This window comes from Aulostomus chinensis, chromosome 17 (genome assembly GCF_037954235.1).
Source record: "Aulostomus chinensis isolate RoL2024-O1b breed Wild chromosome 17, RoL_Achi_v1.0, whole genome shotgun sequence".
Lineage (NCBI taxonomy): Eukaryota > Metazoa > Chordata > Actinopteri > Syngnathiformes > Aulostomidae > Aulostomus > Aulostomus chinensis.
The window spans coordinates 25899113-25926699 of NC_141336.1; the positions used below are offsets into that span (position 1 = coordinate 25899113).

Sequence of the window (27587 nt, forward strand, 5' to 3'; positions counted from 1 at the left end):
GGTGACTCTCTCTGGGTCTCCCGGCTCGTTGTTCCTCGACTCGTATTTCCTTCCCTCTCAGCCTCGTTTCTAGCAGGAAGCTGATCTCCTGTTCTACCTGACAACTGAGATCAGAACATTCGTCTGGTTTGAAGAGCGCAGACATGGGAGGAATGCTGGGAAATTCCTACGGGGGGGGGGGACGGGACTATTGCAAGAAAAGGATAAAGGGTGTGAAACAAAAACTTCCACATCTTTGCCAAAACCATTGGCCAAGAAAAACGTCAGAGGAGCGGGGAGCATGTAAAGATGTCTGGAAATAGAAACGCGAGTGGCGGAGAAGTCCGGAGGCGAGTGACCAGGAGAAGATTACATACCTGACACAAAGCGCTCGGATTCTCCCCTGACCAGCGGACACGAGGGGTCCATCAAGCTACAGAACCAATGGATCAGCCTATTGATCAGTGACCACTTTACTCCAGGCTGCCCAAAGTGGGGCCCACTGACCAAATATGACCCTCAATGAGGGAGCTGCGGCCTTTCAGATGTGCCATTCTAAGATCAGTGACAACAACGTACCTGACGACAGCACATCGTGGCCTCAGTCCACACATGTACACTCCTCTCTTCCTCCACAGCCACTTCAGGGCTCCAGAGGTTCTGAACAGCTTTTCATCCGATTCCCTCAGTATCAGTACTGTGACACAGAAGTACTCTGATAGTGTGAATGCAGTACTTGCAGCCTAAGTCTCAGAGTTTCTTTTTTCTTCTCATGCTGCCAAAAACTAACACTCTCAATTTAAGAGAGAAAAAACACACCAGGACCCATGTCTGAGTCGGAGTCTGAGCCACATCAGCCAGGCGTGTGTGTGTGTGTGTGTGTGTGTGTGTGGGGGGGGGGGTCCTCCAGATGTGAGAGGTGGACAAGGAAAGAGGTTTTCAGACCACTCTTCTTTCTTTGTGTCTGAGTTTCCAAAGCTGGTCCTCGATTAGTCAGCCTCTGTCGTCCCCCCCCCCCCCCCCACACACACACCTCTACCTCCCTACCTGATGAGTTGCTTCTCCTGCTCGATGCTTTTACGCGTAACGTGACTCCTTCTTCCGAGGTGCTTCTCACACCCTGGACACAGCAGTCAAGAGTTTGTTTATTTGCATCTTCAGTTCTTTAATCTCACTTTTTAGGTGTGTGTGCTTCCATCATGTCTGTGTAAAGAGGGGGCTTTCTTGAAATCTCCCCCCAGGGGGGGCCAAGCGAGGGCCTCGTACTACCAGAGTGGGTCACAGCAGCAACTCCACGGCAGCGATGGGACTTTCCATCCCTCAACTCCACTGGTGCCAAGATGCTGTTTGGAGCTGCAGATACTGAACGCCGAGTCTAGGGTTACACCCGAGAACACAGCCTAATCCATTCTTTCCCATATGAATGGTCTGTGTGTGTGTGTGTGTGTGTGTGTGTGTGTGTGTTGAGAAGTGGCAAGCGGGAAAAGAATCCAGAAACAGACAACATCCTCCTGCTGTGAAGAGAGAACCTGAAGAACAATAACGCCTGGCGAGAGAAGGAAGCTGTCTGGCTGGAGGCCCACCACTGGACAACGCTCAGCTTGTTTAGGGTCCACACACACACACACACACACACACACACACACACACACACACACACGGATCCATATGCTTTTAAAATGCTGCATTTGTTTCACATTTTCCCTCAAACTATGAGCACAAATACAGTGTCCATGCACCTAAAAAGGAACACGGCCACGTTTAGTAGACCGACCCCAGCGGTCACATGACCTTGGCTGAGACGATTAAACAAGCAGATGTAGATATTTGGTAATAAAATGGTAGATCACGTTATTAAACTATAGCAAACTCAGAGGAGGAGTCCTAAATCCCACAACTGAGCGGAGCGTTCGGCTCCCTCGTCTCCAAGGCAACGACTCCACGGTTCCTTGTCTGAAAGTAGATCTGCGGTTGATGCAGGCTCCTAATTCCTCAGACGCACAATGTTCCAGCTCCATCTTTCAAAGCACCTGTGTCTTATAAGCCTTCAACAGGCTGGACATCTTACTGATGTATGACGCAACGAGAGCAGGAAAATACCAATAAGAGTAATGTTAGAATGCAAAGACACGCCGAGCGCGTCAGCAACGGCGGGCACGTCAGCAGCTGCTTGGACGCTCAGGCCTCATTACAACAACCCTCTAGTTTGTTTTTCTACAGTTAGACTCTACAAATGTGAGGTGTGTGAGGTCCGGGTCCTCCCCAGGAACAAGGGTCCTCCAGCGCCGGTTCAGCTCCACACAGAAATAACAGTCACGCTCTCCAAGTTAAACAGCGAAGTCGTCACACATATGAAAGCCCCTCTGCTTCCTCTGGGCCGCCCACCGCTCCAAGAATGTGTCTTCAGTTTGCTGAGAAACGCCACACACGCAAAACCAACGTGCACGTTTGTAGACGTGAACATAAAGATGTCACTTTCTCTCACACACACACACGCGCACGAGCTCTCGCCACGGTTAGTTCACTGACTGTCCCGAGTACACTGCAGCTATTGTTTAGAGGCTTTGTGGGTTCCAAAGAGAGCAGTAAAGGGTTTACCCACATGGGGTGGTGGAGGTGTGTGTGTGTGTGTGTGTGTGTGTGTGTGTGTGTGTGTGTGTGTGTTTGTGTGGTGGTGTGGGGGGGCAGGGGTATCCATTTCTATACACAAGTGAATCTACACTCATTCCCTTTAACTGCAGCCACATGGTGAGTTCTCCTGATGGAATACAGTCGAGTACAACCTGCGCCCTCCCATCAAACACACACACACACACACACACACACACACACACACACACACACACACACAGGCAGACAGGTCTTGTCCTGCAGACACTCAAGTTTTCCACAGTTTTAGCTGTTGGGAGGGTTTGGGGAATCCTTCACTCAGAGCCACGAGGCGTCACAGCGCCGGCCGGCTGCTGCCGGAGCTCCTGAGCTCACTCAACTTATTATTATCATAAATAATAATTATTACAATAATTATAATCTGATACACAGAATGCAGCCCACGGTGCGTCACATGCAACAAAGTTAAGAGAATAGTCACTCTCTGTCTCACACACACACACACACACACACACACACACACACACACACACACACACACACAATGATGTCTCAGAAGCCATCAAACACACCTGAGGGCAAGTCTGACCTTGAAACCAACAGTTACGTGTTCAACCTCCTCAGCTGCTCTTCAGCTGAAACGTCCATAAAAGGTTTTTCACAGGCAGTGTAAACATTTCACACCCACAGATCATCTGTTGCCATGACGATCACCCAGACCAGTGCAAACACAGTCAGATTTGTCTGTCTGATGTGATTCCTCCTATTAAACACGTGACTCAGACGGTCCTCTGAATCACTTCTACAGCACACACACACACACACACACGCGCGCACACACTGTGTGTTTATTCCTCCCCGCACTTCCCGTCTGAGTGCTTGATGGCCGTCTCCACCACTGGTATAGAGCAGTTAGGAGTAATCTATTACATGAATGCAGCAATGAGGTATTGTAACATGTTTCTTTAAAAATAGCAGTAATATTACTACATATTACTACAGTTTTGGAGTTTGTGATTTCAGCAGGTATCTCGTTTGATTTGGTGCAGTTCATGGCCTTTCCTACTCACTGTCTGGGCTGACCGAGCCAGCAGAAGTCAACTCTGCTAGCATGCTAGCGTGCGCGTGGCTGTCCGACATGCCAGCTTGTTAGCATGAAGGGAGCAGCATGATGCGCAAAACGAACTCGAATTCACACGCAAAAAACTTTTCAGGTGATGAGGTTTTTAACTAAATGTGTAAAACAGGAAATTGAAACACCAAATAAACTCTGACGTAGTAAAGCTTCCACTCACGTGACTGCCCGGCCGTTTCCGCCGTCCTCTTCCTGGTTGTTGTCAAACTTTGTCTTCGTCTCTGGAGAAACACCAACCTGTCCGACACTAGCTGGCACCAGAGAACTGGTCCGACTGGTCCCACTGACACTCCCTCCTCCAGACCCCCCCTGCAGTACCTGGGAAACGTCTGGAGACCAGAACAACGAGCCCACCTGTTGTGTTTCGGAAAAAAAAACAAAAAACAAACCTGTTGTGTTCCGGGTTTTCTTCTTCTACGCTGTCTGTTAATGACGCCTACACCGCCACCTGCTGACGGAAGTAGGCACTTCGTAACCTGCTTGATGGAACCAGCTGGAATTCACATTCATCTTTGGGCGCCATTTCTTAAATGCACTTAAAACATCCCTGACCTTTTATGGGAACGTGGCCAGTAACCGTGGCGTTTGTGAGCACGTCGGCGTGCAAATATGAAGAAAAGTGGACGACATACATGATTTTCTTATTTTCGGAGTCCGATCAGCACCTTCATGTGTCAAATTCAGGAAATTCACTTTGTTTATGTGTGTTTTTCAGTACTTACAAACTGTAAATATGATATAGATTTGTTTCTGCTGCTGCTAGCGGCAACATCGGCTACAGGCTAAATGAGTTGTGACTACAGGATGTCGGCATCCCTCCGCCTGCCGTCCATGTGAGGATGCCAACCTGTGAGGAGTGCCGGGACTCGCTGCTGTTCGCAGCCTGGTTGCAACACGTTTCTGTGCAGCACCAAACAGTCGCTGAGCCTCCGGGTTTAATGGGTCTTTGGACGACTACGAGCTGAGAGAGCAGGAGGGGCTGTAATCAGGCCCAGATGACTTGGCTCGCCTCGACTGACGGATGAAGACGGAAACGAGAAAAAAAATGTTGACATTTGAAAGTCTGAAGTGAAATATGTTGGTAGCAACAGTATCACATGGAGGTTAGCAGATCTCTGTCATAATTCCGTGGTTCCTTCCTGTTCTATGTGTTCTGTATCACAGTCAGCTCAAAGAGACGCGGTGCAGAGAAGGGACACATCTGGAGGAAATAGGACGGAGGACCGGGGAGGATCCCAGGGGATCGTGGCGTCGTTGCGGGTAAAAGAAGAAGAAGGAGGTGTAGTGGATGGTCTCGGGCCGTCGTCTCCCCTCCCCCAACACCGCTCCTTCCCTCGTATGTGTCAGGACACGCCGGAGCAGGGACACTGGTCCCGGGACGTGTGAATGTCTCCTGTCAGTCTTCAGACCTCTCGCTCCCTCAGCAAGCTGCTGCATCGGATCAGAGAGACTCCTGATGATGGGAGGAGACGATAAACGCCACAAACGTTCTCACCTTTAGTTTAGCGAGTAATGACGGCAGTGGGATGGGATCCTGCCACTGCTGCACATCTGAAGCATCACTGAGGCGAGGATGGAGGTCTCCACCTTTAATCTGTGGACATTTTGCCTGCACAAAGACAACAACTTGTTGACCTAACTGTTGACCTCTGGCTGCCGGCCAATAGCGAGGAATGCTAGGTTAGCATAAGCTGGCCCCGTTAGCTGCTCTCAGAAGACGATGGGATTGTTAATCTGAGCCTAACAGCCGGGTTCTGCTGGATGGAGACAGCGGTTATGTAAGCTGGATCCCTCTGATCCCTCTGATCCTGCCGGGATCGACTTGTTGTGCTTCAGCTGCTGGATGAACGTTCACCAATAATCATCTGTAAAAACTCGCAGAGGGAAAACCATTGCTGCACAACTGGAGTTTTATTACTTGTTATCAGTGAAACAGCCAGTAGAGTGTGTGTGTGTGTGTGTGTGTGTGTGTGTGTGTGTGTGTGTGTGTGTGTGTGTGTGTGTGTGTGTGTGTGTGTGTGTGTGTGTGTTCGCGTCTAATGAGACTCCTGGATCCTGGAATAAAACAGGAATTCTGTCAGTTGATGGAAAACAACCCTGACAATATGTCTGCAGCTGAGAGGCGGAGGAGAGGGCGATGGAGGAGGGGACCTCCGAGCCTTTAATGCCAATTTGAGGACCTTGTGATGCAAAACCAGTCCTCGGCAACAGACAGTTCCCATGGCAACGGTGAGCTGCCAAAGTTCTTTGTTGACAAATGACAGCTCCCCTCTCCTCAGCACTTGCCTGGTTTATGTGTGTGTGTGTGTGTGTGTGTGTGTGTGTGTGTGTGTGTGTGTGTGTGTGTGTGTGTGTGTGTGTGTTTAATTTGGTTAGTCTCACGCACGCATGCACGCACACACAAAGTTGTCAATATCCTTCATGGGTGATGGGAAGATGCAGGTCTGGGCTCACAATGAAAATCTGAATTTTTGTTCCTCGTGTGTTTGGCTTCTTGTCTGAAAAATGTGTCCGCGAGGCTCGGCTGGGCAAAACTCTGAGGTGGGAGACGAGAACGAGGGAGGCGAAGCAGTTCAGCAGCGTCTGCTCAGGAGACCACAGCAGCACTTGATGACTCTCCTGAATCTGTGTGGAACGATGGGACTCAAATGATCATTTGGAGCAGCGGCTCGACAGGTACCGGTTCAAATAAGAACATTTGTCTCTGTTCAAGTCTACCTCGTGTGTCTTGTTTGTTGTGTCTTGTGTTGGTGAGACATTTCTGTTACAATCAGTCAAATAAAAATGACGTGAACGAAGATGGTGAGGCTGTGAAGAAGCAGCAGAGACGAACATGCCTGCAGCAGAATAGATGATCCTCCACCGTCACCTCGCAACAGAGCTGTCAGGACCTGTGATTTAACCTCACCATTCACACACACGCACACACACACACACGTACATGACTGCTTTCAAGCAGGCTGCAGTAGCATCACATGAAACCTGCTCAGTGTTGGAGGAACCCAGTAATGAGGGCACGCGTGCTGAGCTCCATCAACGGATCAAAGGAGCCTGTAGAGTCCACAAAAGTCCGCAGACGCCGCTGCTGTGTCGCCGCCGCCTGAGTTACACCGCATTAAAATGACTCTTCACCCCAGAAGTGTCTTTGTAGGACTGTTGGCACGCACAAGTTCATCGTGACGCCACAACAGTCAGAACACAACAAGCTCGTCTTTAAAAATCAACATGGTTCCCCAGAGCGCCAACATGGTTCCTGAGAGAACCAATATGGTTCCCCAGAGCGCCAACATGGTTCCTGAGAGAACCAACATGGTTCCCCAGAGCGCCAACATGGTTCCTGAGAGAACCAACATGGTTCCTGAGAGAACCAACATGGTTCCCCAGAGGGCCAACATGGTTCCCCAGAGGGCCAACATGGTTCCTGAGAGAACCAACATGGTTCCAAGAGAACCAACATGGTTCTTCAGAGAGCCTCACTGGATTGACGGAGTCAGTGAGGGAGGGGCTACACATCAGCCAATCAGAAGGAGGCATGAAACACATCTGATGCAACATGTTGATGACTCTGAACTGGTTTAACTGGTTGTGTCAGTCTGGTGATCTCTGAGGTCACAATGAAAAGATCCACTGGGTACCAAGAAGTGATTCATATATTAATGTGTTGGTCCTTTGCCAGCCTGAGTTGTTAAGCTGAACTGACCAGAAACGTCCGTCTGCAAGCGTCCACGTCTTCTTAATCCAGTTTACTGTAATTAGCAAACAGTTTAGCTGCTGTTAGCATCAGTCTCTGTTAGCTTCAAGCTAAATATACGTGGCTGGTTCTTCCTGCATTCTGGAGTCACTAAGAAGTGATGGAGGAGGGAGAAACACCTCAGTGAGCTGAGTACTTCTGGTGGAGTAGGAAGGAAAAATACACTTTAGAGGTGAAGTATCTCCTCACAGTCACAAGTGAGTTTGTCTTGAAACTGGCCCTTGTGTTGTCTCTCTGTTGCAGGCGATTGTGTGTGTGTGTGTGTGTGTGTGTTTTATGGGAGTATGACGATCACAGGGACAGCAGATATGACAGCGAGTGCAGCAGTGGAGGCGACTGTAGTGTCAAGATTTACAAGCAGCAAACTGACACCTGAGACGTTTGGCAAGCAATAAGCTGCAGTCCTTCACTCCACTGAAGAGCAGACACACACTTTCTCTCTCTCTAACACACACACACACTTTCTCTCTCTCTCTAACACACACACACACTTTCTCTCTCTCTCTAACACACACACACACTACTGCTGTATCTGAGCTGCAGGTTGAAATGTTCAAGAAGGAATGGAGGCCATGTTTGTTTGGAACATGTCTTTTACTGATCTTTACACTTGTCACAAAACATCACGTAAAATTATCAGAGCGGATTTGCTCTTCAGTTTTTAATAACAGACAGTTACACGTCTCAGAAACAAGTATTGCTTTATCAAATTTTTTTTTTAAAAACCCACTGATAGTCACATGATTTGATCATTTAGGATTCAGAGAGATGAAATGAAACAGGCTGCTCCACTCATCCATGAGCAGACGCTCTGGTTTGTACATCAGAACCATCGGAACCCTCCAAGTGAGCGGTGACAGAACTACAGAACACATCAGCAGTCAGGGACTCCTTTGTCATCAGTTTCAGGACCTGAATCTTCAGCAGGCTGACAGAAGACGGAGGGATCAGAGGGTTGACCGTCGTACCTGCCCTTGATTGGTTCGTCTGCTAGGTGATTAATGGTCTCAGAGCTCGTCCGTGTGTGTGAGTGTGTTTTAACAAACAGCTAATAATACTCTGTAACCTAGACGATGGCCTTGGGTAGCTTCAGGAGACACTCGTCATTAATGCTACAAAGGCCGACAGAAAAGGCTGACTGTTCATCTTCTGAAAAGTCATGAAATCACGTGTGTTAGCATGTAACTCCACATGTATGACGCTGAAGCTCTCCACTGTGATTGACTCAAACGGGATTTATCTTCTTACACGTTACATTTCAGGTGTCCATCAGCAATACTACTCAAAAAATGACGAGGCTGCTTTTTCACCAAACATGGCGGAGGGGCAGAGTTTGGGCCTGGGAAGAACCGTTACACCGTTCCGACCTGCACCTTGATTTTACCACACCGAGCTGATCAAGAATCCATACAGAACTGGACCAGGAAGTAGTATCAGTCACACCTCTGACATAAATCTTATCAATTCCCATCCCAAACCAAGACTTACAGAACAGTCAGACGTAGCGCGCTAGCGTGTGTGAGCGAGCCAACTGTCCGCCTGAACTCTGCAAGCGACAACGTGACTGGAGGAGCAGCTGCACGAACACATCGTAGGTGACAGGTTTCTACTGGGAACTGACAAACTTCGGAGTGGACTTGTGGATTAACGGGCCTGGAGGCGTGAATTAAGACCAGAACACGAGGGAGCCAGGAGACGGAGGCAGGTGCCTGCGTGTTAAACTTCTACTGGTTATACTGGTGTCATGGTGCTGAAACTTCTCGGTCCATTCAACCAACATGAGATCAATAGTGTATTGCTGTAACGGTTCTCTGGTGAGCCGATTATCCACATCGGAGACTCAATCACATGGTCAAAGACAGGCGGAGTCAAGGGGCAGAACAACAAGCCTACAGAGCCTCCGTTGGTCTGACTAATGATATCGAGGTCCTCAGCACCGGTTCCACGCCACAACAGTTCTTCACAGTTGTCTTGTGTTTGTGTGTGGTCAATACAGGAAGTGCTAACAAACATGCATGTTTTAGTACAAACAAACAGAACACATGTGGGTGCGTAGGCTACGTTCTCTTCAACTCAAACCTTCGAACACTTCAGAGTCACCTGTCACGTCTGAACCAAACCCAGTCATTCAGGAGAGCTACTTAGGGACAAGAACAATCACATGGACACGCAACATACATGTATCTGTAAAAACACTAAGGCACTTGGAATTGTGATGTCATATATTCCAAAGTTTATGATTGTTATCTCTTGAAATCATATAAAGGATAAAGATGGTGGTGCCACTCGTGCAGTCGCTCGCCATTGCCTGAGACAGCGCCAAAGTCAAGGCACACATCATTATGTGTGAGCCCCGTTTAAGAAGAAAGAAACAGCTTAAACTCAAGTTTAAAAATGCTACATCATCTTTTTCACACACATACAGAAGCACACACCTCCAAATTCACACCCTTCATCTCATAGGCTCGTTTAGGGTCCTGAAACAAGACCGTTGACCAATTTAAGGTCTAATCAGAGCCCTGTGGGTCTCTGACGTGGGACTGACGATGGTCTTGGAGACAGTGCAACAGCTTCACTTCACCTTCAGGATCTAAGATTCCAACATGTGTGTCTTTATTATTGTCTGAGGGCTGGAGCCAACGGCCATGACTGGATTTGACTCTTTCTGTCTGACAGAAGACGACTGAATCTGAGCGCCATCCTGAAGTATTCCATCATTACAGGAACACGCCAAGTTTTTAGGAAATCCCATCAATGTCCCTCATGTTATGATCCAGACCAGCAGGTAGAGACTTCCTCAAGACCTGCACCAGACAGCTGGCTGCTAGTTAGCTTAGCACAATGGCTGGTAGTGGGTGGAAGTGTCAGCATCAGCTAGCTCAGGTCCAGGCTAGTTAGCTTAGCCCAATGGCTGGTAGTGGATGGGAAGTGTTAGCATCAGCTAGCTCAGGTCCAGGCTGCGAGTTAGCTTAGCCCAATGGCTGGTAGTGGGTGGAAATGTTAGCATCAGCTAGCTCAGGTCCAGGCTAGTTAGCTTAGCCCAATGGCTGGTAGTGGGTGGAAGTGTTAGCATCAGCTAGCTCAGGTCCAGGATGCAAGTTAGCTTAGCCCAATGGCTGGTAGTGGGTGGAAGTGTTAGCATCAGCTAGCTCAGGTCCAGGCTAGTTAGCTTAGCCCAATGGCTGGTAGTGGGTGGAAGTGTTAGCATCAGCTAGCTCAGGTCCAGGATGCTGGTGTGTCCAGCAGGAATCCTCCTCCTCATCATCATCAGTAGCAGCAGTCGCTCTTCTAGTCCTCAACAAACCTTTGGTTCTGTTGACCCAAGTTCCAGTGGAGCTTTGGAGGTGCTGCGTCAAATCACTGCTCCCAGTCAGGAAAGTAGTTCCGGCTACGTGTCTGATTCTACCACTACAACATCTCCTCATGCTAAACTGGTATTCATCACCAAGGTTACCACAACCCTCCTGATATTAAGGCAGGTGAAGAGCCTTCAGCAGGAAAGTCTACCCCCCCCCCCCCCCCCACTGATAGCTTTCATAGTAGCTAAGCCAACAAGCAGCCAGCTGTCTGGTGCAGGTCTGGAGGAGAGAAGGGGGTCTACCTGCTGGTCTGGATCTAAATATGATGGAGTAGAGGAGGATTTCCCAGAGAGGAGGCGTGTTCATATGAAGTCAGTTCAGTTTGGGTTTACTATAATGAAGCTTTCATGATAGCTGATGTCATCGTTATGTTTTCATTCTAACAGCCTCAGACTGACAGAGGGACTCATTGTCTGTGACCCCTTCGGTGCCAGAAGTGAACCTTGTGGAGATCTCCTTCTGTGGCACCCGATTCCCACTGACAATGTCTGACAGCTCGCTCCTCCTCCTCTTCCTCGTCCTGCTCTCCCTCCTCCTCCTCCTCCTCCTCCTCCTCCACTCTCTCAGTCAGGCAGCTGTCCTCTGTCCTTGTATGGCCCAGCATGTTCCTAGTCCTACTTTTCTGGTTTGACTTGTCCTTAATCAGTTCAATAGAAGGTCCTGCTTTTCTTCTTTCATCATCATCATCATCTTCTTCCTCCTCCTCTTCCTCTTCTTCATTTTCATCCTCCTCTTCTGCATCATCATCCTCATCATCGTGCTCCTCTATGGCGACTGTCAGACCTAATTTACTATGGCCAGCCAGCTGAAAGAAGGAGGATGAGTGTGGCGTGGACGGGCAGGTTGAGAGCGCTCCGTCGTACATGGAGAACGGGAGGTGGAGGTAGTGACCTGCAGCTGCTGCCGCGTAGATGCAGCAGCACGTCTGGGCGCAGTCGGGCCGTAGCTCCCCCTGTCCAGCACGCACCATTCTGAAGCGCTTCCGGAAGGGAGGTCCAGCTTGGGGAGCTAAGCAGATCTGGGTGGGTACAGCTCGGTGGAGCACCTGGTGGGAGGAGTTTGTGCTGGGTGGAAGGACGGTGGTGATCACAGGGTTGGAAGGGAAGCACCAGTCGGAGCTCTGGAGCAGAATCTCAGCTCGCAGACGCCGGAGAAGGTTGTTAACCAGGACGGAACGCCGCAGAAAGGCCTCAGGGTCGTCGATGAAGCGCATCTTCTCCAGGGAGAGACGCAGCACATGAGCTCGCTCCTCCAAAACTGGCGCCACCTGCAGGGCAATATGTCATCAGAGGTGTGGAAGCAAGTCAGCTGCTTAGCAGGAAACAGGTTCGTCTAACAAGTTTACAGGGTTTTACCGGTTAGTCAAAGAGCTGCAAACCCATGAAATATCTTTAAGAACTACAAGCTCATCCAAAACACTTCCATCCAGCTACACTGGCGCCCTTCATAAGTGATCTTCATCTTCCTCTTCCTCTCTGTGCACCAGTGAACGACAGCAGTCATGAATTCACACTGGTGTCATGTGATCTACAACGACTTCATTGGAAGCCTTTCCCAGCTTCCCAGTGTTGAAACATCTTACTAAAGTTCACCAAAATCAAACCCCAGAGTCTCTTGTTGAACCGTGAAGCAAAGTTTCAAAAACCCTGCACAGGTAATCACTTCTTACCGTCTGGCAGTACGTTCTGATACTGAAGGGAGCATCATCATCATCATCATCAACAAACTTCCTCTTGAAGTACGCAATCCTGGACATTGACACGTGAGCAGGGACGCGCCTGCAGGGGGTGCCTGCGGACAGAGAACACGGCTTCAGTTCTGATCCTGATCGTCTGACCAACTGTCCACCAGCTAAAACTGGAGCTGCACTCCCGCAGCAGGTCGTCATGGCAGCAGCAGGATGGTTGTCTGCCGGGAAGGTCAACGATCAAACTGACATAAGCACAAACTGCCGGTTGTCTGCTGCTGTCAAGCTAATGTTAGCGTTTGATCACCATTTCAATCAACGCACTGAGTCGTGTTCAGACTGAAGAGCCTCACACCTGTAACACCTGGTGATGCAGGTGTGAGGCTATCAGCAGATGTTGGTCATTTCTAAAAATATCAGTTTCATCTGATGACCGATGCTCGACTCTCTCTCTCTGGTCAACACGGAGTTTAGGGTTTGAAATAACAGAGTTTTTGTCATTCACGATGTTTACAAGTAAATATATCAACTTGCTTTTATACAATGATACTGACATTGTTGTACATCAGCTATCAGCCGAATTGGTTGACACCATATATTATAGTACATTATTGTACAATAGGGTACAATATTAGCCTGAAATCCAATATTATGCATCTCTAATAAATCTGAATGAGAAACACATCATTTATAAAATTTGAGCTGTAAAACAGACCAAGTTTCAAAAGTACACGCAGCCATGAAACCATTCTTCAGCCTTCAAAGAGAAGTGAGTTTAGAGGAGCAGCGTCATGGCTGCTAGGACACGAGTGGGTGTGTGTACCCTGTGTAAACTGCTCCTCAGTGCTGCATGGTGGGGCTGGATTTGACAGGCAGGTCTTGGTGCAATGCTCCGATTCCCATATGGGCTGGTACGAGAGTGGAGGGTCTCCCTCTGGATCCAGGAAAGGATTCATGGACAAGACGAGGGTCATCTCTCTCTCTGATTCAGCTCTGAAAAACACAGCAGAATGTTCGTGTGTCGTCCCTCCGTCAGCTGTAAATCCAATTAAAACATGTTATTAATGATTCAATACCAATTTGGAAATTAGTTTTGATCTTTTTTAATGCATCATTTTAAAAAATCTCAACATATGCTTTCCTAATGATGTGCTAAATGTTAACAAGATGCTTTTTCATGGCAAATGCACGCGTGTTGTGTGGAGGAGTCGCCAGCCGCTGTGCAGCCAGCATGACGAATCCGAACAGCAATAATGGTGAAAACTACAAATTGGCAGATGGTTGCCAGCTCCGTGACACGCGTGGTACTGTAACAAGTAGGACACAGATGGAGAAGTCACGCCCACTCACACCATGAATTCCCTATTGATTGGTTGGTAGTCAGAGTTGGTGAGATGTTTGACACCAATTTGTTCGGTGAAACGGATCCACACAGGGAAGCTGTGCCAGCAGCCTGGTGTGCTGCGACGGTCGGTCGGTTCAGCGAGCAGCCTGGCAGAGGCGGGCCTGCCGAGCGTTTGATTTTAGTTCATCTATTTTCTGCTTCCAGACAAAAGACTTGAAACCACTTCACCTCATGTTGAACAGGAATAAGATGGAGCCAGCATGGAGAGCATTTCTCTCTCACCTGGAGGGAAGCTCTCACACCTTCCTTTGAAGCTCAGTGGGATCAAACGCTGGAGTCTGCACCGAAACAACTGGACTGACAAACCCAGTTGAAGTCCTGTGTGCACGCAAATTGACTCTGGTGGGGTGCATTTTTAGGGCTGTGTTAAAAAAAATCCTCTAATTAAAATCAACTAAATCTACTCGCTTAAAACAACAGCATTCCTAATACATTGATCTTTTGATATCTTTCTGCGACACCGACATGCAGCAAGAGTGCTGCTCTTCACGTAGCCAGACAGAACGTTTCAGGTGGAAACATGAACAAAACCTTTGTTAGCTGGCGTCATCGAATCACACCACTTGTTTTCTAGTTAACGCGTTCAAGTTAACTGGAGTATTTGCCTTTTACTGTTGTACCGGAAATATTTCTGAGAAAAAACGATCTTGAATCAGAAATGAGGACAACACGGTGGAGCAGTGGTCCTCACTGTGGCCCCCCAGCAAGAAGGCTGCGGGCGGAGCCCCGGCTAAACTGCTCCTGTAGCCATGGGATCTTTGCATTGTTTTGGATGCGACAGACATGCAACTTGTAGCAGCTTGTGTAGAACGTCATTTGTGCGGGAGCTTATTCACAGCGCCGTTGGTGTTATTCTCCACACACACACACACACACACACACACACACACACACACACACACACACACACACACACGTGACCAGCAGCGATTCCTTCCCGTCGTTCAGAAAGCAAAGCCAGCTGTTTCAGGCCTCAGCAGCTGGACTTCCTCACCCCTCCTCCACAGAACTAACTGAGGCGACACCATCTTTACCCCTGTTGCGGGCGCTGATTACAATATCCCTTTGAATAGGCTCCTCACTTTGCTCAGCTAAATAGTTTGAGTTCTCTGCGCTGTTTGCAAGCGCTTGTTTTACTCTCTGATCAGACACACCTACAGGCACCAACCTACACATCTCGCTCCTGGGAAGAATGGATTATACACAACATTTACATTTTCTCAGCCTTTAGCAGATTTGCTTGAAACAAAGAGAGGCTAGTAGGAAGCCCTAATCACTGTGGCGGCTGCACAGATCCAAGAATGTAAAACTTATATCCCATCTCACCCTCACTGATGAGCACAAACCCTCCATGAATCCTGGTTGCAGGTCCGTGCTGATGTGGTCAGCTCTCACCAGTGTGTTCAGGCTCCACGCGTCTGCTGTGAGCGGATCTCACTCCCCCGCGCAAATAACAACATTCAATACTTCTGTTTGCAATGTTGCTAATCAGTGTATTTACCATGACAGTTTAGGTTTTATGGCAAGCAGCACCTGAATTACTTCTTGGTGACTCCAGAGTGGAGAAAGAGCCAGCCAGCTTAATCGTAACTGTCGGGTAAAAACAAACTCAATAGAACTTCTGGTTCTGTGCTGCTGTGGACGAGTGCAGACGAGCGAGCGGTTCAAGTGAACGCGGCAGCTGGTTAACGCTTGTTCATGTTAGCACCAAATCAGTCGCGTTCATTTGTCTGTTTTTAGTGTTACTGGATCCCTGATCAGCTGTCTGGATTAAGAAGACCTGGACGACACCAGACGACCTGGAGAGTTGGCAAACGGACGTTTTTGGACAGTTTTAAAAACTCACAAGGTCGTAGTCGGGCTAAATATACGTGGCTGGCTCTTTCTACATTCTGGATTTACTAAGTAATGCAGTTGGTAAATAACATCTTAGTGAACTCAAGACTCCTACTAGTGAGTACTTGAGAGCCTCAACACACTTTGTGTGTGAGGTATCACTTTAAGACAGCAGTTGGGTGATAATCCACTGAGCAGTATTATGACATTACATTTTAAAACTGTCAAACTGTGCTTGTGTGAGCTGGATTCCACTACTGAGGGGTCCCCCACCAAGGACCACCGACTAGGGCCAATTATGTCACTGCTATTGAGCGCGAGTGCCATAGTTAATTAGCAGCTTTGGCCCTGCTCGTTTCCCCCGGTGCTGCTGTTTTACCCTCAGCTATTTTCCTCTCCATCACTTCCCCTCACCGCTGCTGTTGCTGCATTTGCTTGGGCACAAAGAAACAAGCACGCCATCACTCCCTCTGCCCTCCGTAGGGACCTCCATCTTGACATTCCCCTCCCGCCTTTACAGTCCCTTTCATCCCCGGTCTCTCTCTCTCTCTCTCTCTCTCTCTCGCTGACATCCTTTCAACAGCGGTCACAGTTGACAGCTCACTGAACCAGGGGGGTGGAAAAAAACAATGAGCATACAGACGGAGCAGCTTCCCTACATGTACAGCAATACTTCTTGTTCTTCAAAGAGAAGGAGGAGGAGGAGGAGGGTAGACAGTGTGAACAAGTGTGTGTGTGTGTATGTCTGTAAAAGAGGAAAAGAGAAATGGAGGGTTGAGCAATAAAAACGTGGAACAAGGAGAGAAAAATCTCCTGGGGGGATATCATCCCTCTCTTTCTCCCTTTCTGTCTGCATCTCTCAGGAATGTGAGATGATCGAGAGCGAGTGCAGGCTGTGAGATTGTGTTTAACAGTGTGTATTTGAGGGGAAAAAGAACCTGTGCATGTGTAGAAGTGTGTGCGTGTGTGTTTCACCTCTGTTCAGTCACACTCCTCCTGGCTTCATCCCTCTTATCTTCCCTCTCTTACAGCTTCTCTACCTCTGTCTGACTCACTATCTTGCCTTCTTTTTCATTACGCCCTTTGATGATGAGAAGTTAATTGCAGTGCCAGGACACGAGACAAACTGTGGGAGGGAGGGAGAGTAACAGAGAATAGAGGATGGGAGATGAGGGAGGGCTCAGACAGGGAGGGAGGGATGGAATGAGTCGGGGAAGGAAAGATAAGTGCCTTGGGGAGCCTTGTCATGAGTGGAGACAGATCACCCGCAGGGATGATTTCTGCTGTTGTGATTGACTCCCTCCCTCCAGCACTGACACACGCACACACACACGCACACACACACACACACACACACAGAGTTTTTGGTGTCCTGAAATATTTGGAAGGGAATGTTGAGCGGGCCCATGTCAGTCAGAGATACCGAAGCATCCATCAAGAGTCGGCATGGACTCAAATGGTCAATAGTTTGGCTTAAAAAACATCAACAAAAATCCATTGGTGCGTCGGCGCTCTCGTTCTCTCTGAAGGAGAACAACATTAAAACAAACCATGTGACTGTTCTCCGGTTACAATGCTATACCTGAGATCTGCAGTTTATAATGGAATGGAAGGAAAGGGTCACAGTCAGCACCAACTCAGAGAAACACGGAGCTGCTGCAGCTAGCGACCAGGCAGGCTAATGCTAGCAGTCGCTGCTAGCAGGAGTACCGGCTCGGCAAGGTTCTGGTTCCTCCTAAAAAATAAATTACATTTCTAGAATAATAGAACAACAGAGCCCCAACACTGGAGCTGCTCTGGGCTTCACAAAGCTAATTTACAAATCTCAGCTTAAAACAATACTTCTACCAAAAAGTACATTTTACGCAGGAAGAGCCAGTCACGTACATGGAAACAGAACTAACTCCTTCAAAGTGTCGCCAGGTACCACCAGGGGTGGTCTAATAAAACCTACATCATATTAATATTGATAATAACAGACACAGAGCGTCAAAACGTTTTCATTCACAGTTTCTGTTCCACTTTGTTCTGATTTTATTTGCAAAGTTGCAGGTTCGTGAACCACTGGTGAACATCCGAACTGTGCAGCCATTCCATACATGGGTCCCCACTGGATTTCATCACAATATACTGCAAGACGATATAATCTATTTTATATTAGTATCTGGAAGGTACTGATGGGTATTGTGAAAGAATATTGTAATACACTGCTGTATCAACTTTAATGCGCAGCCGTGATCATTTGTGCATAAATTCCAGAGTAACAGGCGTCACAGTGACCCTTGACCACCGCATCAGTTCATGCCTGTGTCAAATGTGCAGAAATTCCCTGGAGGTGTTCCTGAGGAATCACGTCAACTGGAATGAGTCGGATGACCAGTAAACAGCTGCAGTGGTCTCCAGGACAGAGGCACAAGAGCTTTAGCTCTGCTCCTTCTCCTGGATTTAACGGCTCAACTTCAACTACACCATGAATGTGACCTCGGAGCAGTATCAGGGGCAGGTTTGGAAAGTGAAAGTTGGAGGGAAACATTTTCTTAACTGCTTGTTATCTCCATTTCCTCAATTGTGGTGCTTTTAAACGTTGCACTAAGTGGCTCTCCCTCCACCTTTGATCAAAGATGCATCCTGGGGAAGAGTTCATTTGTTCCCTAATTCTGGGGGAGAAAGCATGCCTCTAATAAACTTAGTGATCTCTCAGTCTTTTTCTCTGCAGCCACAAATATGCTAATCGATTCAACATGTGTATTACACTAAGCAGTATCAGTGTGTGTGTGTGTGTGTGTGTGTGTGTTAAATGTTTACTCCCTGTTCTTTTGGCCAGAGTTTTGCTAAGTGTTTCCGAGCCTAAGGGGAACAGATAGCAGTGAATAGAGTTCATGTCTGTGGTTTTCACATCAAAATAGATCCCAGTCCACCCCAGAGGGTCCTCACAGTACTCTCTCTCTCTCTCTCACACACACACACACACACACGTGTCATGTCTTATTAACTGCAAAGAATCAGGCATATAAATTGTGAGCAGGGGACACAGCAGAGGACATGAGCATGATGGTTAGATTTTGTCATGCTGGAGTCTATAACTATAAATGTGTTTGTACATTAAGAACACAAATTACAGGCAGACTAACACAGAGGACACACACACACACACACACACACAATTGTGATTACAGTCCAAGAGTTAAACCTGACCCCCTGCTCCCCCCGTGTCTGTGGTGTGAGTGTCTTGATATTAAAAGATTCAGATCACAGTTTCCTGATCCCATCTCATTGACTGGTTACCCCTCCCCCTTGCTGCTGTGGACATCTGTTCTGTCCAGGTGTTCTTCTGACGTCTACCTGTCTGCTGAGACCCACAGCACCTCACAGGAACCAGAAACACCATCTGAAGGCGAAGGGCTGCTTACAGAAGACACCATCCTCTTGGGTTTGTGGCAGCACAAACACTGGGATCATCCATGTTTGATGCACTTCACCTCTGCTGGACTATCATTATTATGACCATAAATCCAATCACACATCTGTAGTCATACGTGTGTAGTGAGTTACAACACATTCACCCAAACACACACTCAAACACTGACAAGACGCCACCCTGCTAACAGCCTCACCAACACGGCTCTCACTACTGAGCTCACCACTGTTATACAACATGTTGGCTCTCAGAGCAAATACTTGCTCAGCTCATTTGAACTTCCCAGGAAAATCAGTGTTCATGTGGGAGGGTGCAGATTAGTTGTGTGTGTGTGTGTGTGTGTAACACCAGCAACTTACATAGTAAGAATGTGCACAGCCATACTGACACTTTAATGAACCATTGGTATGTATCCGTGAGTGTGAGAGAGAGAGAGAGAGAGAGAGAAAGAGAGAGAGAGAGAGAGAGAGAGAGAGAGAGAGAGAGAGAGAGAGAGAGAGAGAGAGATGGTTTTGATACCTAACCTCAGAGACAAAGGAGCAAAAGCAAACCACTGAGATTCAGCGAGAGGCTGGGATGAAGCAGTGGAGGAGGAAGACAGAAGTTCCAGCTGTGGCCTTTTTTTCCAGCGGAAATATCTTGAGTGGAACACCATAATTCTTTGCATCTAGAGCCCGGGTGTGCAGGATCATTGCTCCTCTGATGAACACTCATCAGGACCCCTCGTTCTCATGGGGACCAGGGACCAGTTCTATGGTGGAAGAGTAAAGCTGAGCGTGTTCAAGTGTGTGTTGGTGCTTCGTCTCCCCAACGAGAGGACTGGTGGCGGTCGCCCTGAAACAGCTGCCTGCGGTTGCCTTGACAGAGAGCTTCCTCAGAGCCGTCTGATCTCGTGGCAGAACTCTCAGTCTTGCTGGAGGACTTGAGAGCTGCTGTCACTGCTTCCCTGCACTTCTCCTGACTCTGCTGGCTCTTCCACTCACGTCATTACTCTCACTGTTCTGCCGGATGTTTACGGCCTTCCTAAATTTAATGTTTAGTCAATCAAAGGGTCCTGACATTAAAACCTGCCAAAAGTGGGCAGATCTTCAGTTTAATGTGTAAAATAAAGCAACCAGCAGGTAAACGTTTGACCGAGACATCACCTGACATGCAGCTGCCATGAGAAACTCTAGACGGGTCATCATGAAGCACTTTCATCACAACATACGCTGATCCGCCGCTACTGCTGCTCTATCCATGTTACTGGGCAGCTCCAGAACCTCCAGTGAAACTACATCCTCTCAATACGCTGGTTGGCATGTGGGTGGAGAGAGCGTGACGACAACAGGTCTCATCACATCAAACTCTCCTTCACCGTAGCAGCAGCAGCGTGGACCCACGCCACCAACTACGCATGTTCAAATGAACAATACCCCCCCGGGCAGATTCGACTACCATGTGTACACACCTGAACCCGAGGGCCTGTACGGGATCACCAAACACTCACTACATGGTACCATTACCACCATGGAGGTGACCCGGACCGGAGCTGCTCAGTGGCAGCGGGTCAGGCTCTGGTCCTGCTGCTGGGGGGAGCCATCAGAACAGAGGATGGCTCTCCGTCAGTTTCCTCTCGACTAAGCAGGAGTGAAGACAACAGAGAACAGGATGTCGAGGGCGGCTGGACGTGATGGTTGATTGATGACTGGTTCAACTTGGTCAGTTAGACACAGTTTGGCAGCATTTCCTTTATGCCGTTTACTCAACTTTAGATTGCGACTCTTCTTGTGCCAACAGTCTCCATTCCAGATCAGAATTAAGGTAAAATTACACACCAGGGGTAAATTAATGATTTGTCTTTGAGCCGTCTTTGCTCGTGGCTCAGTGAGCCTGGTGGTGAACCTGTGGCTGGGTTGAGTTTAGACGGGCGAACCCACCTTGAAGCTGCACCGTTACTCAAAACCACATGGGGGCCACACGAGAACTGAGGCGAGAGCAGATGTGGGTCACATGTAGGCCAAACCTCCACCTGAACTTTCAAAGTACAATTTTTAAGAAAAAAGCATTCATAGATTTTCTGCTGACTTTGCTACTGCAGGTAATTTTTTCAGGGTCATGGTGCCGTCACACAAACTGCTGTTATTCTTCTGTTGGACAAAGACGCTGCCTTATCTTCTCGTCCACGCTTCTGCTGGTACACTGCAAAACACACTGCTCGCCAGATACGTTTAAGTGAGTCAAAATAAATCTCATTACACTTAAAAACTAGCTGCTTTATCTTGCTGAGAGGCTTCTCTTCAAGTGGTTGTTTTAAGATGCCTACAAAGTATATATTGTTTACCGCACTGGCAGATTATTCTGCTTACTACAGTCCATACAGGGGGGCTTTTATATTTGCAGCTTGTTTTCTGTATTTGGTTGAACTGAAGGAAGTGTTTGTGCCAGCTTGCAGCCTGTCAGGAGGCATCAGAGCAGCGAGCAGTTGGTGGAGGGCCGTTGTGGCTGCGGTGGCGTGACTAAGCTGGGTTCAGGACCCTCAGGGTTTCACCCAGCATTCTTCTTGCTGAGCGGTGACACATGTGTTGTGACAGAGGGCTGCTTCATGGACTTTCTGGGGATGGCTTGTTGTGGCTGTGAGAGGAAGGGTACGGCAGAGACCAGGGGGCGCGGCCCCGGGGGCGTAGCGTGCGCCTTAAATTAACATCCTAAAACAGGTTGCTATTGGATGTAGGTGGTCAAAGTTCGCTCTGAAGAAGATGGCATTTAAGCACTAAGACAGCACAAGCAACAGGATGTTATTTGACAAATAAACACTTGAAATCATTTTAAAAAGAAAAACATTTGTAATGGCAGCTGTGGAGTACAACACCACAGGAACACGCCTCCTCTCTGGGAACTCCTCCTCTACTCCATCATGTTCAGATCCAGACCAGCAGGTAGACCCCCTTCGCTCCTCCAGACCTGCACCATACAGCTGGCTGCTAGTTCGCTTAGCTGCTATGAACACGAGCTCTGTGTGTGAGTGTGAGTGTGTGTGTGTGTGTTGGGGTGTTTAACATTCACTGTGAAAAAACAGTTGAAAATGACGAGATGTCTGGAGCTCCGTGATGCACCAGAGAGGAGAGGAGGGTCTCGATCTACTGGTCTGACTCTAAACATGATAAACACAAGCTAACATTGGCTCGGCCTGCCAGCATTTGTATTTGTGTGTGTGTGTGTGTGTGTGTGTGTGTGTGTGGTGCGTACATGTGTAGCGGGTCAGCTAAAACGGGTCTGAAAGCAGAGATGAGTACACACATGTTACCACTTATAACAAGTGATAAACAAATTTTATTATCTGGTGCGTGATCATTAAAGCCACATACAGACAGAAATCTTTGGGAAAATACTTTTTAAGAGGCCGTTTCCAGGAAGACGGCGTCCTCAGACGAGCGCAGCAAAGACGGATAAATAATTGCTCAACAAAAGTACGTCCTGCCAGTGAAGCTGTCCACCTTCGTCGTGTTTCTATCTGGAGCACAAAGACATATTCATGATGGGAAATTATAGCCTGAGGGCAGTCTGGAGCTACACCCTTCAAGTCACGCATGCACACACACTCAATCTTAATACACACACACACACACACACACACACACACACACACACACACTGGTCCTGACTGAGACTTTCTACACAAAACAGATGCGATAGAGAGGGATAAAGGGACTGAGCTGTGAAGCCAACATCACCTTGTCAACAACAGTTGTGTGTCCATGTCATTGTCGAACAACTTTGAAAATGTGTTGCAAAAAAAAGGAAATGTGAATTTACTCATTTTGTTTGGGTTTACACAGAAAAACGCAACAAAAATCCACCCCAAAACAAACACCTAGAGAAAGTGTGTTTTGTGTGTTTTTGAGAAAAAAGGGGAGTTTATTTCCAAGTTCATCGTTTCCAGCGAGCTTTTCTCATGCCAAACCTCCAAATAGGTCAAAATGCATCGATGGAAACATCTCATCATCATTCACATGCTACTGACGTGTTTGTCTTTCCTTTGTCTGGTAACACACACTACCTACTACGCCTGCCTGTCTTGTGCCAATTACAAGCCACTGAAGGCTTGTGTATGCGCAGCATACTTCAAGTAGTGTTAATGTTATGCTTGGCACCGCGTCTGCTGAAAGGCAGACTTTAAAAATGTATCGACTCTCCTTCAGCGCACACTGCACGTCTGCTAAGAGCCTTGATTTGAAATGCTGCTCCAGATGTGAGTCTCCGCATCCTGCTGAGAGAGATGAATGGCTAGGGGGGCTGCAGGCTACCTACCGGGCCACATCCTTAATGAGCGGAGCAGTCTGCTGAGAGAAAGATTGATAGTGCCACAACAGAAGTGGAGGAGGGCAATCGCAGTGAGAGCTTTTGATAAAGGCTTTGACAGCCAGCAAAGAGATGGAATCTGGCAGTACACTTCCACCAGCCTGATGCCAGGAATCTGTCCACCATGTTTCCTCTTGTTACAGCCTCTCTCTCCTCTGATCTAGGACTTTAATCTGAGCAGGATGTTCCTCCCCGGTATGTGCCTCGCTGTATTCCATACAGCCCAGTTTTCCCTCCGAGGGAAACAAATAGCAAAGGTGGAATTCCTGGTGAATGACTCCGGATATTGCCGACCTGAGTTGAGGTGAAGCGCATCCAAACGTTTTACCAGTCAGCCAGTCGCTCACGAAAAACACCAATAATACAGATGTTTATTTGTTGCTCTGACAACAAAACACATGAAAGTCATATTTCACCCCCCAAAAAAAGAAGCATTTACTGTGTCATTTTTTCAAACCCAACACCGACCAATGTTGGAGCGTCGCCGCTTGAACACGGACGGCTGAATTTGTGTCTCAGATGACAAGAAGTCGTACAAGCGAGGAGGGAAGCTTCCATTCCTCCATGCCAACTGCTGAAGGTGGGGCTTTGAGCCTGGAGCCCCGTTTCCAAATAACGTCAAACAATATTGCAGCAATGCAGCAAAGATGAATGTGAATTCCAGCTGGTTCCATCAAGCAGGTTACGAAGTGCCTACTTCCGTCAGCAGGTGGCGGTGTAGGCAACATTGACAGCGTAGAAGAAGAAAACCCGGAACACAACATGTGGGCTCGTTGTTCTGGTCTCCAGACGTTTCCCAGGTACTGTGGGGGGGTCTGGAGGAGGGACTGTCAGTGGGACCAGTCGGACCAGTTCTCTGGTGCCAGCTGGTGTCGGACAGGTTGGCGTTTCTCCAGAGACGAAGACAAAGTTTGACAACAACCAGGAAGAGGACGGCGGAAACGGCCGTGCAGTCACGTGAGTGGACGCTGGACTACAGCTGAGTTTATTCCTCCCACTGTATTGGAACATTTTCTCCTCTTCAGAAAAAGAAACCACCTCAAGAAAGTGTCAGAACTCTTCGGTGAAGTTGGGGTTTTGGCTGAAAAAAGGCTGTTTCCATTAAAGGCAAATGCGCATCAGGATCCCTTTATGGAAACAAGTATGTGCGGGGAGGCAGCCGCAAATGACCACGTTCACCGAGGTTTTGTGTTCTCGTCGACGCCGATCGCAGCCAATAAACACGGGTGTCTACTGCAGGGTCATGTGACTGGGGAGTGAATTACAGATGTTCCAACTGCAGACAAAAGCTGTCAAAAGATGTTGCCGGGCAGAGAGGAGGCTCGGAGTTCTGCGCTGGCTTGCCTTCAAAGCTAGGAAGTGCACCTTTAAGTCTAAGAAAGCAGTGACATCACTGGCATAATTACAGCAGACCCCCCCCCCCATCAAAAGGCAGCAGTATTCCAGCCAACCGCTGGGACTTGCAGCCAAGAGCAGAGTGAGTCCCCACAACATAATGAAGTGAGTCTGGACGGAGGCCAGGAGTGTGGCTGCTTATGTCAGCCTGCGTAATGCGACCGGCCGGCCTGTGTCACGTCCCCGCAGCCGGCGATTGACTGACCTGATTCCCATTAATCCTGCGCCATCAACTCCGCTCAGATCCACCGCAGGTTTACATCCAATAACGTAGCGAACTAAAAATAACCTGTGTAGTAGAATCACCTCCCCGCCAGGCTGCTGCGGCCGTGTTACCGTCATGGTTTTACTGCCATTGTTCCTTTGGCTTCCAGATGGAACAACAAGCTGAAATACACGAGAGCAGTTGGCGCCTTGATGGAACCCTGGAACCCCTGGAACCAAGGTGAAGTTACGGGCTCCAGTCAGGAGGGAGCCAAACACACGCACACACACACACACACACACACACACACACACACACACACACCACACACGGAATGTGCAGCTACTAACCTGAACTAAAAAAAAAATCCTCAGAGATGACCCCCCCCCCCCCCCACACACACACACACACACACACACAGACACACACACACACACAGACATTAGTACCAGGATCGGAAGTCTGGACTGGACCACAGGTTGGTGTCTGTACCCAAAATGGTCTCTATCCCAACACCCACACTTGAAGCATATGGGACCAACTTTTGCTGCCAAATAACTCAACTTTACCCCGCCGTGTTCGCTTACCTGTTCCGCCCGCGTCTGACCTCGTCTTGGGCTCCACACTTGCTTCCGAGCAGCCACGGGAATCCACGGACGTGCGTCGGTCCGACCGGAGAAGAGAGGAACCCTTCACAGGAACCGGCTCCTGGTTCTGACTCAGCCCTTACAACAGCGTCCCGCCGGTAATTGCTCGTTAATTAGCCGCTTGTTTTAAACACTAAGCGCGCGCCTTTCTCTCGCTGCTCTCCCTGCCCGCGCGAGCATCTCCCCCCCCCCGCCGCCGCCACGCGCCGGGGCCAAGGTGGAGTCGTGTTCCGTTTCTCAGAGGAGGCTCGCGTGAGTGGTGTCGGTGGCGGTCAGTCCACGGCGCGTCCCCGCGTCGTGGACGTGGTCCCGGATAGCTGACGTGGTAACGGCTCGGTGGCTCCAGAACGTGTGGCGGAGAAAACAACAGCGGCGCCGCAGCTCCATCCCCCGGTCAACCACCGCTGCGGCGTTCAAGGCCGCTCGGAATTTTTATCACCACCTCAGCAGCCTGTCCGTCTGTGACTCATTCTCTCAGCTGTGGCGTGTTGACGCTCGTGTTTGCGCCCCCCCCCCCCCCCACGCACACACACACGCACACTAGGGGAGAGTGGGGTAAGATGAACCACCTTGATTTTTACTACACGAGGGTCCAGTCGCGGTTCAGGAAGCTGGCCAGTCAAAACTCTGCCTTCCTCTCTGAGTAACACAACACTGCAATACCGATTAAAGAAACAACAGGTTTATTTGGACACAATCACAAATACAAACTTAAGAATACTAACTTTTTTAGTAGTAATTACAGTGTCCACTGGTTGAAAACGTATTGAACTTTTTTAAAAAAGTAAATTCCAATCTGAAATCTTTGTCTCAACTACAGAAATGATATCTGCGTGTGCAGCAGAACTCCTCCAGATGTTTCATAGCTCATCTTGTCGCCACGTGCAGAAGCCGATTCACACAGAGGTTCAGACCCTTTGATGAGCGTATTTAAGGTAAGATGCAGAGAACTGAGAACTTGAAAAACACGGTACATTTACTGGGTTCGTTCCATGTGCTTCATTCTGAGATGGACTCAGAAATGTGAAGTGCACTTCCTTAATTTGTGGTCACATGACTTCTCTTACTAGCCAATACAGGAGGTAACCTGAGGTCACACCTGTGAAAGCACCCTGAAGGCCTCAAACAAGACTACCAGTAACGAACACCTTGGAGATCACCAACAAACCAATTCATGATGGTTGAAGTCTCAACATTGAAGGTCACAGATCTGGAAAAATTTATGACTGCAAATTTGCAAAGAAAATAAAAGCTGTAAGTAAACTGTGTAATTAAATTTGTTTGTTTCTGGATTGTAAAACCGCAGTTAATTATAATGAACTCAGGAAAAGGAAGGAATCAATCATCTTTGCTTCTTTAATCCTGCTCCCTCACAAACACAAGGTATTCGGATGCTTGAAATCCGGTTTTTCCACGTGTTTACGTATACATACATGGATGCACGTACCTGGTGCGTTCTCTCTCCAACATCTGAAGCCGATGTCGTTCCCCAGCACCAGGAGGAGGAACCGCTGCTGACCTGCTGCCATCAGGTGATTTTATTTGGCTTAAAGCCTCACTTCGCTTGTCCTAACGTCTCTACATCAGCTGATTAAACATCAAAAGGTTGGTCAGGTTGGCTCTCAGTCTACGTCATCCCTGTGTCCAATCCGCTCACCAACACATTCATTCATCAGTTTTGCATCATTTCATTTCGATGCGCGGTTGTCGTATTTCCGAGGGCCCTGGAAGGCGTCCCGACACTTTTTCAGATGGTTGTGTTGCTCTGCAGGGATGTGACCGACAAAGGGGGGGGGGGGGGGGGGCGAGTCCCTCATCT

At 48.4% G+C, this 27587-nt stretch overlaps 2 protein-coding genes and 2 long non-coding RNA genes across 6 annotated transcripts in view; 2 read left to right on the top strand and 2 right to left on the bottom strand.

Annotated features, from left to right (window-relative positions):
• The window catches only part of LOC147246936 (calpain-1 catalytic subunit-like), a 62753-nt gene extending 36930 nt beyond the window's left edge, over positions 1 to 25823 (bottom strand). The window contains exon 1 of the mRNA XM_086181754.1: positions 25709 to 25823. The gene's annotated coding sequence lies outside the window, so the exon portion shown is untranslated. The remainder of the gene's footprint in view (positions 1 to 25708) is intronic.
• LOC147246940 (uncharacterized) lies at positions 3430 to 10230 on the top strand. Of its 2 annotated transcripts, none has more exons than XR_015109655.1 (4): positions 3430 to 3536; positions 4889 to 6400; positions 7719 to 8469; positions 8738 to 10230. It is a non-coding gene; the product is annotated as an uncharacterized LOC147246940 (long non-coding RNA). The 2 variants fall into 2 exon arrangements; XR_015109656.1 differs by having other exon boundaries at positions 8379 to 8469.
• sertad4 (SERTA domain containing 4) lies at positions 11001 to 27538 on the bottom strand. Of its 2 annotated transcripts, none has more exons than XM_086181742.1 (4): positions 27216 to 27538; positions 13345 to 13514; positions 12504 to 12625; positions 11001 to 12101 (listed from the first exon to the last, which is right to left on the bottom strand). In XM_086181742.1, exons 1-4 carry the CDS (start codon positions 27236 to 27238, stop codon positions 11241 to 11243), a joined length of 1176 nt encoding a protein of 391 aa, XP_086037868.1. In that variant the 5' UTR covers positions 27239 to 27538; the 3' UTR covers positions 11001 to 11240. The 2 variants fall into 2 exon arrangements, with proteins under 2 accessions (XP_086037868.1, XP_086037869.1); XM_086181743.1 differs by lacking the exon at positions 27216 to 27538 and adding an exon at positions 25709 to 25851 and having other exon boundaries at positions 11003 to 12101.
• LOC147246942 (uncharacterized) lies at positions 24300 to 27031 on the top strand. Its single transcript, XR_015109654.1, has 4 exons — positions 24300 to 24478; positions 25291 to 25361; positions 26589 to 26703; positions 26839 to 27031. It is a non-coding gene; the product is annotated as an uncharacterized LOC147246942 (long non-coding RNA).
• Positions 27539 to 27587: the final 49 nt, after the last annotated feature.